This window comes from Oncorhynchus mykiss, chromosome 10 (assembly GCF_057628025.1).
Source record: "Oncorhynchus mykiss isolate SJ-2025 chromosome 10, ASM5762802v1, whole genome shotgun sequence".
NCBI lineage: Eukaryota > Metazoa > Chordata > Actinopteri > Salmoniformes > Salmonidae > Oncorhynchus > Oncorhynchus mykiss.
The window spans coordinates 26172934-26190868 of NC_143031.1; the positions used below are offsets into that span (position 1 = coordinate 26172934).

The following is a 17935-nucleotide window of genomic DNA, read 5'->3' on the forward strand; positions in this document are numbered from 1 at the left end:
AGCAGATCAGAGATGTCAAGGTGATGCCCAAGAATATGCTACAGTTTGTGTATAGTGTAAATAACAACTACCAATAGACCGTATAAATTATAAACATTTAGTCAATCAAATAATTACTCTGTAAAAAGAGGAATACAGTTACTCTATTTAACTAATACGATGAAAGAATTGACACTCAAACATGAAATACATTATACATGACAGAATAACACAGAGTATACGACTACCTTCCAATTGACTCCATTCCAGCCATTATTATGAGCTGCCCTCCCCTGACAGCCTCCACTGGTATAGTGTAGGAAGAAAGTGAGAAAGAAAGGATGAAAGGAGGAGAGTGGAAAATGACAGAGAGAGCGAGAAAAACAGCAGTGCAAATGTACTTAGACTTTAGTATTTTAACAACTCTTCTCTTCCTATGGGGAAGGATGGCCAGCCACACAGGAGCATGATATTTACAAAGGAGGAGAAGGAGGCCATGCTGACCGAGATGCCTGCTGGCCATTTCAGAGTGAAGCGCATGATTGCCAAAATCAACATACGCGTTTTTTTGACGGGGAATTGTCGAGGAGGTGGACAGCTGTGCAAGTGAAATAAACTTTTGTTTATCAATCACATTCTATTATATGTGAAATTATTATGATTTCAATTAATGTCATATCAGAGAGCAATTTGTCACTTTTTGCTTATAGGTCAGTACCCTGTTTAGCCTACCAGAAGTTTGAGAGGGTGAAGACTGTGGCACTGGAGTTGAAGCCCATCAAAGTTGTTCACCATGGCACATAAACGGTAAGTGTCCCAATTCAAATTTTGCCCTGATAAGTTGTTTTGTAATGGTTTCTTTATTTGGCCACAGCAGAGTTCAATATTAAAGAATGTGTGTGTGTGTCAGTATCCTTACAAATATGAAAATCTGCATACTATATGACACAGAAATGGGTAAGAATAAAGTATACACAGACAAGTTCTGGCCTGGTTTAGATCTTATCTGTTGGAAAGATAGCAGTTTGTCTCTGTGGATGGTTTGTCCTCTGACAAATCAACTGTACATTTCGGTGTTCCTCTAGGTTCTGTTTTAGGACCTCTATTGTTTTCACTATATATTTTACTTCTTGGTGGTGTCATTCGGAAACAATCTTAACTTTCATTGCTATGCGGACGATACACTGCTGTACATTTCGATGAAACATGGTGAAGCCCCAAATTTGCCCTCCCTGGAAGCCTGTGTTTCTGACATGAGGAAGTGGATGGAGGCAAATGTTTTACTTTTAAACTTGGAGAAAACAGAAATGCTAGTTCTAGGTCCCAAGAAACAAAGAGATCTTCTGTTGGATCTGACAATTAATCTTGATGGTTGTACAGTTGTTTTAAATAAAACTGTGAAGGACCTCTGCTTTACTCTGGACCCTGATCTCTCTTTTGACAAACATATCAAGACTGTTTCAAGGACAGCTTTTTTCCATCTATGTAACATTACAAAAATCCGAAACTTTCTGTCCAAAAATTATGCAGAAAAATTAATCCATGCATTTGTCACTTCTAGATTAGACTACTGCAATGCACTACTTTCCGGCTACCCGGATAAAGCACTGCATAAACTTCAGTTAGTGCTAAACACTGCTGCTAGAATCTTGACTAGAACCAAAACATTTGATCATATTACTCCAGTGCTAGCCTCTCTACACTGGCTTCCCGTTAAGGCTACGGCTGATTTCAAGGTTTTACTGCTAACCTTCAAAGCTTCACATGGGCTTGCTCCTATCTATCTTTCCGATTTGGTCCTGCCGTACATACCTACACGTACGCTACGGTCACAATACGCAGGCCTCCTTATTGTCCCCAGAATTTCTAAGCAAACAGCTGGAGGCAAGGCTTTCTCCTATAGAGCTCAATTGTTATGGAATGGTCTGACTATCCATGTGAGAAGCAGACTCAGTCTCGACCTTTAAGTATTTTCCCCTCTCTCCACTGGGATTCTCTGCCTCTAACCCTATTACCGGGCTGAGTCATTGGCTTACTGGTGCTCTTCCATGCCGTCCCTAGGAGGGGTGCGTCACTTGAGTGGGTTGAGTCTCTGACGTGATCTTCCTGTACGGGTTGGTTCCCCCTTCGGGGTCGTGCCGTAGGGGAGATCTTCATGGGCTATACTCGGCCTTGTCTCAGGATAGTAAGTTGGTGGGGGCTGTACTTTGTCAAAGTGGGTGGGGTTATATCCTGCCTGGTTGGCCCTGTCTCAGCCTCCAGTAATTATGCTGAAATAATTTATGTCAGGGGGCTAGGGTCAGTCTGTTATATCTGGAGTATTTCTCCTGTCTTATCTGGTGTTTTGTGTAAATTTAAGTATGCTCCCTCTAATTCTCTCGCTCTTTCTCGTTCTCTTCTCTCAGAGGACCTGAGCCCTAGGACCAAGCCTCAGGACTAACTGGCCTGATGACTCCTTGCTGTCCCCAGTCCACCTGGTCATGCTGCTGCTCCAGTTTCAACTGTTTTGCCTGCGGCTATGGAACCCTGACCTGTTCACTGGACGTGCTACCTGTCCCAGACCTGATGTGAATGTTTGAACATCTTGGCCATGTACTGTTATATCTTCACCCGGTACAGCCAAAAGAGGACTGGCCACCCCTCAGAGCCTGGTTCCACTCTAGGTTTCTTCCTAGGTTCCTTTCTATGGAGTTTTTCCTAGCAACCGTGCTTCCACATCTGCATTGCTTGCTGTTTGGGGTTTTAGGCTGGGTTTCTGTATAGCACTTTGTGACATCGGCTGATGTAAAAAGGGCTTTATAAATACATTTGATTGAAATCTCTCTAACACTTTAAATGTTAGGAGTGGACCTCATCGAACCCTTCACGAAATCCATGAGTGGCAACAGTTGGTGTCTGACGGCGACTGATCATACCCATAAGGTCAGTAAAGGAAGTGTACGTGCTTAACTCTAAATTCCCTTCTGTAACCATTTAAAAGGGTGGTTGGAACCAAAAAAAGATTTTTGTTTTGTATGATAACCATCAAGGACGAGACTAGCGAGGCCAAGGCAATAGTGGACATCTTCAACACCCACGGTTCTCCTGAGGTCATTTTGAATGACCGAGGTCATGAATGCTGGAACAAGGTAAGTATGTTATAGGTTATATTCTGTCACCAATGGTTTGTTATATTTATTTTTTACAATTTGTTTTTGTTTTTCCATGGTACACAATCAGATATATTTCAATATCTTAAAGTACATTGTCAATAGATATTGCTTTCCTACCCCCTCCTCCAGGTTTGGTGAATGACCAACCAGACCCTCAAGACTGCCATGGGCAAGTCCCTTGATTGGTATCAGGAAGGGTGGGAGAACAACCTGAAGGTAATTCTCTTTGCACACAACAGCAGCATCCAGGCTGAGTATGGACAGGAGCCGCAGCTGTTGACTGAGGTAAACAATGCAATTGTATATACAATTATTGCATATACTGTAGTCTTTCAAAATTGGGATTGACTTAGTGTTTGTCTATTGCTATTTTTGCATAACGTACTTTCAGATCACTGAAACCCCACCTGATGTGGTGGAAGTTGTCGAACCAGATCGGAACGCCTTTGAGTACTACCTTCAGGCACAGACTGAGAAGGACGTGGAGGTTTTTGACCAGGTAAAAATGATTGTCCGCTGTTAATTTATTTTCTGTCCCTCCAAGAGATATGTAAGAAATGTATTTGTAATATGAAATATAATTGCATGTATTCCTGTCATCAATCAAGGTGAGACAGAACATGGACAAGGCGCAGGAGAAACAGAAGGAGAGCTACCGGAGTGTTTACGTCTCTGTCTCCTACCCTGTTCCCTTGAACTCTGCTCCTGTTCTCCAGGAGCTAGGGGTCCTGCCCAACACCCAGACGTGGATCCACCTGATGTTCTCCATTACCAACCACCCTCCAACTTTTCATTACATCATCTACAGCTACTGTTGTCATGTTATCATTATCTGCTAAGAAAGTTCTTGCTCTCTCATACTGGCCCTCTTCACTTCCCTTTGGCCAAAGAAGACCTAAGACCCCAATGCCAGACACTGCCCTGCGGCCGGTGCTGTCCTTCGGATGAGACTGTGCACACAGAGGTCCTCTCTCTCTGTGGTCACTAAGCATCTCATGGCACTTATGACATGAGTAGGGGTGTTGACCCTGCATCTCCTGGCTATATTTCCAAGCCTGATAACTACACGCTATGTAAATCCAACCCATTATCATACGCTACCCTAGTAGGCTGTATGGGAACCAATATAATTATTGGGTCTTTTTTATTGTCTCAAAATATAACAATGAGACCAATATCAATAGTATGTGTGTGTGTGTGTGTGTGTGTGTGTGTGTGTGTGTGTGTGTTGTAGTAGTAGTTGGCCATTATTTCTTCGAACATCTCAGTTTGGGCAGCAGCCACTGGAGAAACCTGTCAATCAAACACAACAGGAGAATAAATAGTAGGTTGCCATTAAACATCAGATAGCTGCTCTTTCTCTGCTACCTCATTCAATTTCTAGATTTCTCTACCTCATTCTATTTCTATAAATTTCTAAAACACCCTTGTTATGTTCCCCTCTTCTATTTCCTCACCTCTTCCTCAGACTCTTCTTTTCCTCTTTCTTGTCCTCCTTACTTTCTCCAACATTTTCCACCTGCTGCATCTTACTGGCCTTCTCTTTCTTCACTTGCTTTTTTCCCTTGGTCTTTTTCCTTTTGACCTTCCCTTCCTGAATATTTTGGACAAGGAGATCAAGTAATATAAGCTTATGGCTATTTTCTAATCTTGAGCTATGATATCTAGAGGTATGATATATTGTAGAAGGAAATATGGCCAATATTCCCTTCCTGTTTCCTCTCACCTGTGGCGTCACTCCTGACATTTTCTGGAGCAGCTTCTTGCCGTTCTCACTCAGGTTGGTGATTGGGGCCAGGCGAGGGCTGCGGTGGTATGGTAAGTACTCCACAGCAGGCAAAGCAACAATGACAGAGACAGGGCTTGGAGGTGTCAGAGGCTTTGGGACATCCTTTTGGGAGGGACGGGCCACAGCAGAGGGCAGGGCTTGTAGGGCTTCAGCCAGGGTCCGGGGTGCTGAGACTAGCGAGGCCAAGGCAATAGTGGACATCTTCAACACCCACGGTTCTCCTGAGGTCATTTTGAATGACCGAGGTCATGAATGCTGGAACAAGGTAAGTATGTTATAGGTTATATTCTGTCACCAATGGTTTGTTATATTTATTTTTTACAATTTGTTTTTGTTTTTCCATGGTACACAATCAGATATATTTCAATATCTTAAAGTACATTGTCAATAGATATTGCTTTCCTACCCCCTCCTCCAGGTTTGGTGAATGACCAACCAGACCCTCAAGACTGCCATGGGCAAGTCCCTTGATTGGTATCAGGAAGGGTGGGAGAACAACCTGAAGGTAATTCTCTTTGCACACAACAGCAGCATCCAGGCTGAGTATGGACAGGAGCCGCAGCTGTTGACTGAGGTAAACAATGCAATTGTATATACAATTATTGCATATACTGTAGTCTTTCAAAATTGGGATTGACTTAGTGTTTGTCTATTGCTATTTTTGCATAACGTACTTTCAGATCACTGAAACCCCACCTGATGTGGTGGAAGTTGTCGAACCAGATCGGAACGCCTTTGAGTACTACCTTCAGGCACAGACTGAGAAGGACGTGGAGGTTTTTGACCAGGTAAAAATGATTGTCCGCTGTTAATTTATTTTCTGTCCCTCCAAGAGATATGTAAGAAATGTATTTGTAATATGAAATATAATTGCATGTATTCCTGTCATCAATCAAGGTGAGACAGAACATGGACAAGGCGCAGGAGAAACAGAAGGAGAGCTACCGGAGTGTTTACGTCTCTGTCTCCTACCCTGTTCCCTTTAACTCTGCTCCTGTTCTCCAGGAGCTAGGGGTCCTGCCCAACACCCAGACGTGGATCCACCTGATGTTCTCCATTACCAACCACCCTCCAACTTTTCATTACATCATCTACAGCTACTGTTGTCATGTTATCATTATCTGCTAAGAAAGTTCTTGCTCTCTCATACTGGCCCACTTCACTTCCCTTTGGCCAAAGAAGACCTAAGACCCCAATGCCAGACACTGCCCTGCGGCCGGTGCTGTCCTTCGGATGAGACTGTGCACACAGAGGTCCTATCTCTCTGTGGTCACTAAACATCTCATGGCACTTATGACATGAGTAGGGGTGTTGACCCTGCATCTCCTGGCTATATTTCCAAGCCTGATAACTACACGCTATGTAAATCCAACCCATTATCATACGCTACCCTAGTAGGCTGTATGGGAACCAATATAATTATTGGGTCTTTTTTTATTTTTTTAATAATGGTGCATGTCTGAAAATATAACAAAGAGACCAATATCATTATGTGTATTTTGCTGTGTGTTGGAGGAGTAAGCAATACTCAAAATCTCTGTGAGTATGTGTGTGTGTGTGTGTGTTGTAGTAGTAGTTGGCCATTATTTCTTCGAACATCTCAGTTTGGGCAGCAGCCACTGGAGAAACCTGTCAATCAAACACAACAGGATAATAAATAGTAGTTTGCCATTAAACATCAGATAGCTGCTCTTTCTCTGCTACCTCATTAAATTTCTAGATTTCTCTACCTCATTCTATTTCTATAAATCTCTAAAACACCCTTGTTATGTTCCCCTCTTCTATTTCCTCACCTCTTCCTCAGACTCTTCTTTTCCTCTTTCTTGTCCTTCTTACTTTCTCCAACATTTTCCACCTGCTGCATCTTACTGGCCTTCTCTTTCTTCACTTGCTTTTTTCCCTTGGTCTTTTTCCTTTTGACCTTCCCTTCCTGAATATTTTGGACAAGGAGATCAAGTAATATAAGCTTATGGCTATTTTCTAATCTTGAGCTATGATATCTAGAGGTATGATATATTGTAGAAGGAAATATGGCCAATATTCCCTTCCTGTTTCCTCTCACCTGTGGCGTCACTCCTGACATTTTCTGGAGCAGCTTCTTGCCGTTCTCACTCAGGTTGGTGATTGGGGCCAGGCGAGGGCTGCGGTGGTATGGTAAGTACTCCACAGCAGGCGAAGCAACAATGACAGAGACAGGGCTTGGAGGTGTCGGAGGCTTTGGGACATCCTTTTGGGAGGGACGGGCCACAGCAGAGGGCAGGGCTTGTAGGGCTTCAGCCAGGGTCCGGGGTGCTGAGGTCACAAGAGGAGAGAGGCCAGACACAGGACCAGAGACTTTCCCTGGGCTCTGTGAGACCAGAAACAACAAACAAACTGTTAGGACAGTGCTATGTTATACAAAATCTGTAGATATACTGTATGACTAATCTATAAATACATTAGATACATGACTACACTCAATAAGTAAGATTCATTTACAAAGCTCTGGACATAGTTATTTTTGTCAGGCTTGAGGAGCCTGCTCTCAGCTATTCTGGTCTGCATTTCTGCCATGCTCTCTACCATTTCGGCCATCTCTCCAGTGCATTTCTTGAAGGCCACTTTCAACCTTTCCAAGTCATTCAGCCAACTGTCCAGGTTTACTGCCTCAAGATCACTTTCATTGCAGTTTCTCTTCATCACTTGGATCAGTGCCCTCACTTCCTCGCCCATCCTCCCTTTGTCTTCCCTATTCACATCTTCATCCCTCAGTCTTTCCTCCTTCCTCCTCCCCATCCACTTCTCAATCCAGGCTCTGAAGCGTCCCTCATTCTCCTGCCTCTCTTGGTTGATGTCCTGACCGTCGTTGACCTTGTTCAGGCCTTCCTCCAGGTCGAGCTCTATGGAGGCCAGTTTTTTTTTAATCCTCCTCAGGCTCTCCTCGTTGGTGTTGGTCCACTGTGTCTTCTTGTCCAGCTGCTCCCTGCAGGGCTGGACAGTAGGGACCAACTCCATCAGGTGTGATGCCTTCTTCAGGGCACTCACAGAGGCAGGGAGAAGGATGTTGGGCTTGGCCACAATAATCTGTACAGACATAGGGTCAAATCATTGAGATGTAACACACACTAGTGATGCATTGACTCATAAGCAGCAGTTCCGCGGTTATATCCACAGGGCGGCGGGTTTAGGGTCATGAAATATTATGTGGGTGGCGGTCGGGTTGAATAAAGAGAAAACAATACATGAAAAAATTCCATAAATGTAACATTCTTGTGTCATTTATATCTATAGGTTATTTAGAATTTGTGCGTAAACCTAAGCTTTAGGGCCTAATTTGGTGCGTGCCAAATAGACTAGACACCAATCACTTTTGGGAAAGGGCAGAAAAAGTTACTGTTGATCCACTGACGCAAAAAGGACAATGTCAGAGTTTAATTCAATAAGAGGAAATCTACGAAATGGAGAGTTGAAAATAAAGAAGGGATGGCCAGAAAAGGAATGTTTGGAAAAGATTTGATGAAGTATTCAAAGAGGATGATGGCAGTGTCTCTATTATGTGTGATGATTGTGAGGCACTATACAAATTTGACAGTCACAAGAGGGGGATTCAAATAGGCCTATGGCACATCAAGGGAACAAACTGTTCAGATGAGTTAAATGGAAACTGAAATCTGGACACTGACTGTAGATCTTTAATTAACCTCTCACAGTCTTAATATTAACTCCTGCAGAATTAAGCATTTATTGCAGTAAAATGATAGGCGGGAACAGGAGTGGAGAAATATGATTTCTTTCAGCATCTTGAGAGAATGTGATTGTGCAGTTAGGGACTGCTTTATCAGCCTCCTAAAAGCTGAGAGTAGTTTCCCTTTTTTATCTTGAGTTTTTGCATTTTCTTCTTGCTCCGCGAAAGAATCAAAGATGACGGAGAACTTTACCGATGTCAACTAGATTGAAGCATTCATTCTACCATTTATAACATTATTCCGGTGAGCAAGGGTTTATTTAGTCTTCTATCTAATTATAGAGTTGACTAACAAATAGCCTGCCAAAATGTCGGAAATGATAAGCAGAAACATATCCATATTAGCCACAACAAAATCCTGCACCCCCTGACAAAAAATCGTTCCGCCTTCTCTGATGGTGTTCTATATTTGTGGACTAGGGTCAGGTTTTCACTTTTTCACATATAGTCGGGCGGTTGCGGATGGGTTATTAGCAATTGCGGGTGGGCTTGGTTGAACAAACAGCTGACCTGCACACCACTAACACACAAATGTAAGAGAATACCAGTCGAGGGTCCTTCAGTGAAGACCCTTTTCTCTGTGGTTCCTTTGAAGACCCTGGACTGTCCTCAGCAGAGGCATCATTGCCATTATCACACTGTGTCAGAGAGCTAGTTGGTCATAGTCCATTCTCCACATTCAGTCAAAGAGTTACTCAAATACATGGTGCAGAACATACCAGAAAGTCTGAATCATCCAAGGAGTGGAGAGACAGATTGTCGTCCTCTACCATTTCCCTCACTTCAAACTTTGTCACCTTTCCATCCTCCTTATCCTTCACTATCAGCGGTGGTGTCCTCCTTTCATGATCCTCATCAGACTGTGTATCAGAGTCAATTAGTCTGAGACTATTCTCTTCACAGTCATATCACTCAACACATCTATGGTGTACAACTCTCTTACCTCAGATTCACAGTCAGTGAAGGAGTAGATAGAGATGTCATCAGAGTTGGAGGATGAGATCACCCCATCATAATTTCTCTCCATCAGCCGAGTCACCCTTCCAGACTGAGGAGACAGACAAAGGCATGTACTTAGGGCAGCCATGGAATTCACTGGCATTGACTGCCATGAAAATGTTGAATACAGTGCCTTGCGAAAGTATTCGGCCCCCTTGAACTTTGCGACCTTTTGCCACATTTCAGGCTTCAAACATAAAGATATAAAACTGTATTTTTTTGTGATAATAATCTGCGATTACAGCTGTAAGTCGCTTGGGGTATGTCTCTATCAGTTTTGCACATCGAGAGACTGAAATTTTTTCCCATTCCTCCTTGCAAAACAGCTCGAGCTCAGTGAGGTTGGATGGAGAGCATTTGTGAACAGCAGTTTTCAGTTCTTTCCACAGATTCTCGATTGGATTCAGGTCTGGACTTTGACTTGGCCATTCTAACACCTGGATATGTTTATTTTTGAGCCATTCCATTGTAGATTTTGCTTTATGTTTTGGATCATTGTCTTGTTGGAAGACAAATCTCCGTCCCAGTCTCAGGTCTTTTGCAGACTCCATCAGGTTTTCTTCCAGAATCGTCCTGTATTTGGCTCCATCCATCTTCCCATCAATTTTAACCATCTTCCCTGTCCCTGCTGAAGAAAAGCAGGCCCAAACCATGATGCTGCCACCACCATGTTTGACAGTGGGGATGGTGTGTTCAGCTGTGTTGCTTTTACGCCAAACATAACGTTTTGCATTGTTGCCAATAAGTTCAATTTTGGTTTCATCTGACCAGAGCACCTTCTTCCACATGTTTGGTGTGTCTCCCAGGTGGCTTGTGGCAAACTTTAAACGACACTTTTTATGGATATCTTTAAGAAATGGCTTTCTTCTTGCCACTCTTCCATAAAGGCCAGATTTGTGCAATATACGACTGATTGTTGTCCTATGGACAGAGTCTCCCACCTCAGCTGTAGATCTCTGCAGTTCATCCAGAGTGATCATGGGCCTCTTGGCTGCATCTCTGATCAGTCTTCTCCTTGTATGAGCTGAAAGTTTAGAGGGACGGCCAGGTCTTGGTAGATTTGCAGTGGTCTGATACTCCTTCCATTTCAATATTATCGCTTGCACAGTGCTCCTTGGGATGTTTAAAGCTTGGGAAATCTTTTTGTATCCAAATCCGGCTTTAAACTTCTTCACAACAGTATCTCGGACCTGCCTGGTGTGTTCCTTGTTCTTCATGATGCTCTCTGCGCTTTTAACGGACCTCTGAGACTATCACAGTGCAGGTGCATTTATACGGAGACTTGATTACACACAGGTGGATTGTATTTATCATCATTAGTCATTTAGGTCAACATTGGATCATTCAGAGATCCTCACTGAACTTCTGGAGAGAGTTTGCTGCACTGAAAGTAAAGGGGCTGAATAATTTTGCACGCCCAATTTTTCAGTTTTTGATTTGTTAAAAAAGTTTGAAATATCCAATAAATGTCGTTCCACTTCATGATTGTGTCCCACTTGTTGTTGATTCCTCAAAAAAATACAGTTTTATATCTTTATGTTTGAAGCCTGAAATGTGGCAAAAGGTCGCAAAGTTCAAGGGGGCCGAATACTTTTGCAAGGCACTGTATTTAGGCAATCCAACATACTTGTACAAGTAGTGAGTAATTCATGGGTAATTGAAAATGCAAGTGTATTGAAATGCAATAAATGCAACTCCCATAGCATTAGGGATGGGACTAAAGACCTTCCATACTGTAGGATTCTTTAGCATTTCCAATTAAGGATTGTCAATTCAACCAAGCCAACCAAAATTGCCATATGAATCAACAGATTGATCTCTATGGGAACAGCAGAGATGTCTGACCTGGCTGAGAGGCTCTGGATTCATGTCCCGTCCATCCCCAGATGTATGTTCCTGCCCCAGCTCTCAATGATTGGCTGTGAACAGTAAAAACTATTTTGCTCATTTTGGCCTTGGAAATAAATGATGTAGCTATCAATAAATCATTTAAGTGGCTACTGTTATGTGGTTGATTTGAATGTGACTTACAGGCCTTTTGTGGATCTGAGGGGTCTGCGCTGAAATAGACTGTCAAGAGAGCATTCAATTTCAAATGAGTTTAGATGGGGAGGGATATCTGCAGTTGCTTTTATTGTGATAACTGCAGTTTGTACATGGAGCATAAGTAATGTTTATGTGTAATTGTTTTCAGGTCAGATTTGACTTACAGGCCTTGGTCTTCTGTGCACCTTACTGGTTGGCCACATCACAGAATCAGGGGAGTTCACCCTCACTGGATTCAACTGTCAACACAACACTCAGTTTAAAATGTGATAACAAAGACAGAACACAAAATAAATAAATAGGTATTTACCACATAAGGGCTCTTTTGATTCTCTCATCACTACGATCCATCTTGACTGGGCACAGGTCAAAAGTACCACACCTCAGGGTGCCATTTGGGACCTCCCCAAAGAATGTAAGAGCCTACCAGACATTCTAAACTCCAAATCACCTTGTGCAGTGCGAACGGGTCTAACCAACCGTTTCCAATCGCAGTATTCTCTGCATAGCATCAGCTAAGGCAGCCTATGCGGCAAAAGATTACCTGAAACAACCTGATTGAAGAAATTGATTGTACTGTTGATATCAAAGCTGAACACAGTTCATGTAGCGAATTGATGCTTATATATGTGTAGCTATCTAACTCAAATGGCTGTTGAGGACTCTTTGATAATCACATTTGAGGCACATGTCAGCAGGTGGCAGTGTCTTCAAATCTATGCAACTTTGATGTTGTGATAATTGAAATGCGGAAGTCCAGTACATGTGTTTTGGCTGAGCTAGCCTGTTCGCATATTTCTACAATTAATCTTCTTAAAATCGGATTTTAAACTTATTCATACTGCTAACCCAATGCCACAACCTTAAAATAAGACCAAAAAGCTTATTTTTTTCATTAATTTTTACCTTAATAGCCAATATTACTTTGTGGCTGTTTTATATATTGGGAACCGCTAGCTAGCTAGCTATACTCTGGCTAAAGGGTACTGCAATTATGTATAAAAGTTGATTGATTATCCAAGTACTAATTTGAAAACTATGCACTGTGCATCAAAATGATCTCCCGAATAGTTTTAAAAGATATGGTTCAGGGGTTCAAGAGTTTTACTCCTGAGTTCATGCTCACGAGTGGGATTGTTTCTGTCATTGTAGTATCATTTGTTTTGTTTACTGTCACTACATTTTTCGGTTTATCAGAGGATGTCTTCAGTCTTGGAACGACAGTTTTTGGCAATGGTCATGGTAAGTTAGCTAGGAGGGGCTGAGTGAATCAACAATTATATGCTCGGTAGCTACTTTGAATGGGAGTGTTGTAACGTTAGCTAGCGTCCTTAAACGTATGGCTAACGTAACCGACGGTGCCAGTAGACTACATCAGCAAGCGACAACACATCACGGCATGTTTATATCTGTCAACTCTATTATGTATGTTTTAAACCTGTTCCTCTTCCTTTCCAGTGCACAAGCTCATCACATACTCCTTCCACCACAAGTCAGTGACCCAGCTACTCCTCAGTATTGGGGTTCTGGGGCCCCTCTGTGGTGGCATTGAGAAGAGTGTGGGCACTGTTCGGTTCCTCTTCATGTTTCTTCTGCTCTCTATCAGCACAGGGGTGTTGTACAGCATACTGGGTCTGCTACTGTTTGGTGCATCTGCCCAGAACCAGGTGGAGGGGTTCATTCCAGTATCCCTCTCCCTTATGGGTATGGCCACAGTGCACTCCCGTATGGTTAAGGGCTTTCTTTTCGGGGTCACTGTACCCATGTTAGCCCTGCCCTGGCTGTTTCTGTTCATCATAACACTTTTGGTCCCACACACTGTCTTCCTTTGCAATGTCATCGCCATCATCGCAGGGGAGATCTGTATCCTTATTCCAACCTCATTGCGGTTCAAAATAAATGTGATACGCTCCTCTGCAGTATGTCACAGCTTTAGAAGTGTGCTTAGTAGTGTAGTTAAGTGTTATTAGGTTATAGGTGTTGTATATGAGTCCTGCTGCTAAACATTATGGCATGTTTGTTTAGAAAAAATCTTGCTTCACACATTCTCCTTAACTTGCACTGGTGAAACAGACGGAAAGGGCTGGCTCTCACTTCTGGACATGTCCGATGCCAGGGCATCAGTGCTGGACAAGAAGATGCCTTTCAGGCTGCTGAGGAACATTGGTGTCCTGTATGTCCCTGCATCGATAGAGGCGAGAAGGAAGACGGTCCACCCACCGTGAGTACTGAGAAAGCACCAGACCCATCATTTATCAGACAAGACAAGAGGTCATTAAATAACAATTGCTGTGTGCAAGCCAGAGCACATGATGTACTACAGTATAACGAGGTGCAGTTCTAATAGATGATCCTCAGCTGTAATTGAATACTTTACATTAGGCACCTAGTGGTCCCCCATGATTAGATAGAGAATCACTGGTATAGAGAAGCTCTCTGAAATCTGTCTATGTTCTCATTGATTGCAGAATCATTCCAACCCCAGGCTCCTACCCAGTCCAAGCCTACGCTCCAATGTCCTCTACCTCCAACCTACAGGCTACTGAGACCACACCAAAGACATTTGAAGGCTGGGCCCACTCCTACTATACACAGGGGAGCCCTGTTCAGCTCTCAGGTTATTACGGACACAACGATGGATATGGCATCAAGGATAGCTTTGGGCCAAGTCACGGACATGGTCACAAGCATGGACACAGCTGCAGCCACAGCCAAGGTCATGGACATAGTCATGAACACAGCTTTGGCCATGGACTCAGTCATGGGCATGCATCTGCCTCTCAAACCAGCAGTCACTGGGCTCCAGTGGCTCAACATCCACATTCTCAACATTCCCACCTCAGTCCACTGTCTGTGTCTGTCAGTGTTCCCCAGAGTTTCACAGCAAACATGCCGGAGTCACTAACAGAATCTGTGATGGTTCATCCAGGAGCACCTGTGTCTTCACTGACAGATTGATGACTTCAATCAGTAACACCAAAACTCGCTATACCTCGATTGAACTTCAAAGGCAATGTTCTCGAAGACCGGAAATGACCTTTACATTTCATGTGCTCTATTTTCAACAATCCTTGTAAAAACGTCAACTCATGGTATAACTAATAACATAAAACGAATTATGTCAGTGTGGTTATAAGCCGCTATAATCTGAACTTCGGCGATACAGATTTAATCGAGCCCATAGTTTTCATTCAATGTGTTTTCTGTCTCATGTTATACATTGAGATGTAATATGCTTGGACAAGTGGTTTGAGACTACTTGAAGGTTCACAGTTTTTGGTTTGAATACACAAGCAGGCTCTGAATGTTCAAGGTCAAATCAATGCAAGAAGGCTTTGATTGTCAGTTGATTGTAAGACCTCCTTTTGGCTTGTGTGTTTTGTACTATGTGTTTTTTACCCATACAGTAGACAAATCTCTTGGTATTCTTGATTTATACAACCTAGATTAAAACAAAGTTTTTCAAAACCCTTAGTAAATAATATCTGTTTTTACTTCAAACGGGTAGGATATTTTAATCACCCTTAACTACACTGAACAAAAATATAAACACAACATGTAAAGTGTTAGTCCCATGTTTCATGAGCTGAAAGCAATTTCAGAAATTTTCCAAATGTACAAAAAGCTTATTTCACAAATTTGATTAAATCCCTGTTATTGGACATTTCTCCTTTGCCAAGATAATCCACCCACCTGACAGGTGTGGCATATCAAGAAGCTGATTCAACACAATGCTCATTACACTGGTGCACCTTGTGCTGGGCAGACTAAAAGGTCACTCTAAAATGTGCAGTTTTGTCACACAACACAATGCTACGTTTTGAGGGAGCTTGCAATTGGCATGCTGACTACAGGAATGTCCACCAGAGCTGTTACCAGAGATTTTAAAGTTAATTTCTCTACCGTAAGCCAACTCCAACGTCGTTTTAGAGAATTTGGCAGTACGTCCAACCGGCCTCACATCCGCAGACCACGTGTAACCATGCCAGCCCAGGACCTCCACAGTTAGCTTCTTCATTGTTTGCTTCTTTATTGTCTGACAGCCACCTTATGAAACTGAGTTTGCACAACCAAATAATTTCTGCACAAACTGCCAGAAACCATCCCAGGGAAGGTCATCTGGTTGCTCGTCATCCTCACTAGGGTCTTGACCTGACTGCATTCAGCGTTGTAACTGACCTCAGTGGACAAATGCTCACCTTCTATGGCCACTGGCATGCTGGAGAAGTGTGCTCTTCATGGTTGAATCCCGGTTTCGGCTGTACCTGGCAGGTTTATGACTGCAAAATGAATTGCCTCTGAGGACAAAGTTTAACTGTGTGGGTGAGCGGTTTGCTGTTGTGAAGGTTGTGAGCAGAGTGCCTAATGGTGGCAGTGGGGTTCTGGTATGGGCAGGCATAAGCTACGGACAACGAACAACAAATTTGCACAGCCGTTGAAGAGGAGTGGGACAACGTTCCACAGGCCACAATCAACAGCCTGATCAACTCTATGCGAAGGAGATGCGTCGCGCTGCTTGAGGCAAATGGTGATCACACCAGATACTGACCGTTTTTTTGATCCACACACCTACCTTTCTTTTTAGGTATCTATGACCGACAGATGCATATCTGTTTTCCCAATCATGTGAAATCCATAGATTAGGGCCTAATGAATTTATTTCAAATGACTGATTTCCTTATATGAACTAACTCCAGTAAAATCTTTGAAATGGTTGCATTTATACTTTTGTTCATTGTACTTAAATTAAAATAGCATCCACTCAGCACTAAATTAGATCCATTACATGCAGTTTGTTTTGCAATGGATCGTTCAAAATGACTGTCAATTCAGAGGCAGGGGACAAGTGGGTGAGATGATCCAGAGAGTGGGCTACAAGGGCAGATTATGAAGTCATCTTTGAAAAATGAACTAGTTGTGCACAGGAAAGAGAAGCCATAACTGACAACCAAGACTAAATAAAGCAAATCAATGATCTCCATTTATTATTTATTTACAAATGCATTCTTTAAACTTATACTGTTCATATACAAATATATATTTTGCATATAAAACTGGATCAAGTGGTAAGAGTCATGTAACACAAGTCATGATGTAACACATTATACGATATCAGTAATGCAAGAGAAAAATGTAAAAAGGCACATTTCTTATTTAAATGACATGTACCATGTCATATTTGATTCTGTATCACTAGAATAGTTGAGGGGTTTTTATATTAAAAGACACACAAAATGACATGCTAAAATGATAGACTGCTGAACATTTGTAATTAAATCAAATTTTATTTGTCACATACACATGGTTAGCAGATGTTAATGCGAGTGTAGCGAAATGCTTGTGAACAAATTATTAGGCTTTCAACCATCAGCATAATAAAATAAAACTACATAAAGTTCTACCAGAATTAGTGATTATCAGAACACACATAAATGACAATAATTAGCCGGCTGGCTAAAACCGGCACTTTTACTGAAATGTTGATTAATGTGCACTGTCCCTGTAAAAAATAAACTCAAACTCAATAGATGTATTCATGTTGACTGCAAGTGCACATACCATACAACACATTTTGCATTGCCTAAATGCCGAGGTAGTGTCCAGCTAAACATAACTAGTAGGCACTAAGCCTTACAGTCGGAGAGGATGAAAAAAAAAAACACCTGGGCATTTTTTACAGTAAACCACCATTTAATCGAATACCTTTTCTGTAATGAACCGATGAAGAACAAGGCTCAATGACTAAACAGTTACTGCAATTTAAATGTATGAATTGTACAGTATGGTACAATATGAATATGCTACTAGTTTGCATATTTGACTAATCTTGCACTGCTCTGTATTTACACATCCTTCGTGCATCTGAATAGTCAGCCATGTTGAACTTGTAAACACATTTAAAGACGGCAAATATAGAATACTTTCAATGCCTTATATATTGTCAATTAACTTATCTGAAATGTCTATGTATATGTTTTCACCTTGTGGGTACTTCACAGCATGATAAACGTCCAGAGGCAATATTTCATATAATCACCTCTGTTTACTCCTAGTTACACTTACAAAAACAATGTGTAACATTCAATGTATAATATCTCCAAACGTTTCTAATCTGATGGGAAACAGTGAAGGTCTGCACTCTGTTTATTTAAAACACAAATTGGTTTATTCCAAAAATGTCCATAACATTAAAAGGAGCGCATGGACCAAATGTACACTGAACAAAAATATGAACGCAACATGCAA

At 42.1% G+C, this 17935-nt stretch overlaps 2 protein-coding genes across 2 annotated transcripts; one reads left to right on the forward strand and one right to left on the reverse strand.

The window, feature by feature from the left end:
- Window positions 1–4378: 4378 nt before the first annotated feature.
- Window positions 4379–11512, reverse strand: LOC149979974 (uncharacterized). Its single transcript, XM_090188514.1, has 8 exons — window positions 11489–11512; window positions 9588–9692; window positions 9364–9504; window positions 7399–7983; window positions 6983–7267; window positions 6714–6850; window positions 5327–5489; window positions 4379–5166 (listed from the first exon to the last, which is right to left on the reverse strand). Exons 1-8 carry the CDS (start codon window positions 11510–11512, stop codon window positions 4585–4587), a joined length of 2022 nt encoding a protein of 673 aa, XP_090044640.1. The 3' UTR covers window positions 4379–4584.
- A 1225-nt stretch (window positions 11513–12737) lies between these two features.
- Window positions 12738–15157, forward strand: rhbdd2 (rhomboid domain containing 2). Its single transcript, XM_021617866.3, has 4 exons — window positions 12738–12931; window positions 13148–13552; window positions 13763–13910; window positions 14158–15157. Exons 1-4 carry the CDS (start codon window positions 12745–12747, stop codon window positions 14645–14647), a joined length of 1230 nt encoding a protein of 409 aa, XP_021473541.3. The 5' UTR covers window positions 12738–12744; the 3' UTR covers window positions 14648–15157.
- The last annotated feature ends 2778 nt before the right edge of the window (window positions 15158–17935 follow it).

Excerpts from the sequence above, each read along its gene's own strand:
- LOC149979974 (XM_090188514.1), bottom strand. The coding sequence starts at position 11,512 with ATGAATCCAGAGCCTCTCAGCCAG. Across the intron at positions 9,505-9,587 it reads TCACTGACTGTGAATCTGAG|TCTGATGAGGATCATGAAAG; the intron begins GTAAGAGAGTTG and ends TCTGATACACAG. Across the intron at positions 6,851-6,982 it reads TGTCAGGAGTGACGCCACAG|GAAGGGAAGGTCAAAAGGAA; the intron begins GTGAGAGGAAAC and ends CAAAATATTCAG.
- rhbdd2 (XM_021617866.3), top strand. The coding sequence starts at position 12,745 with ATGATCTCCCGAATAGTTTTAAAAGATATGGTTCAGGGGTTCAAGAGT. Across the intron at positions 12,932-13,147 it reads AGTTTTTGGCAATGGTCATG|TGCACAAGCTCATCACATAC; the intron begins GTAAGTTAGCTA and ends CTTCCTTTCCAG. Across the intron at positions 13,911-14,157 it reads AGGAAGACGGTCCACCCACC|AATCATTCCAACCCCAGGCT; the intron begins GTGAGTACTGAG and ends CATTGATTGCAG.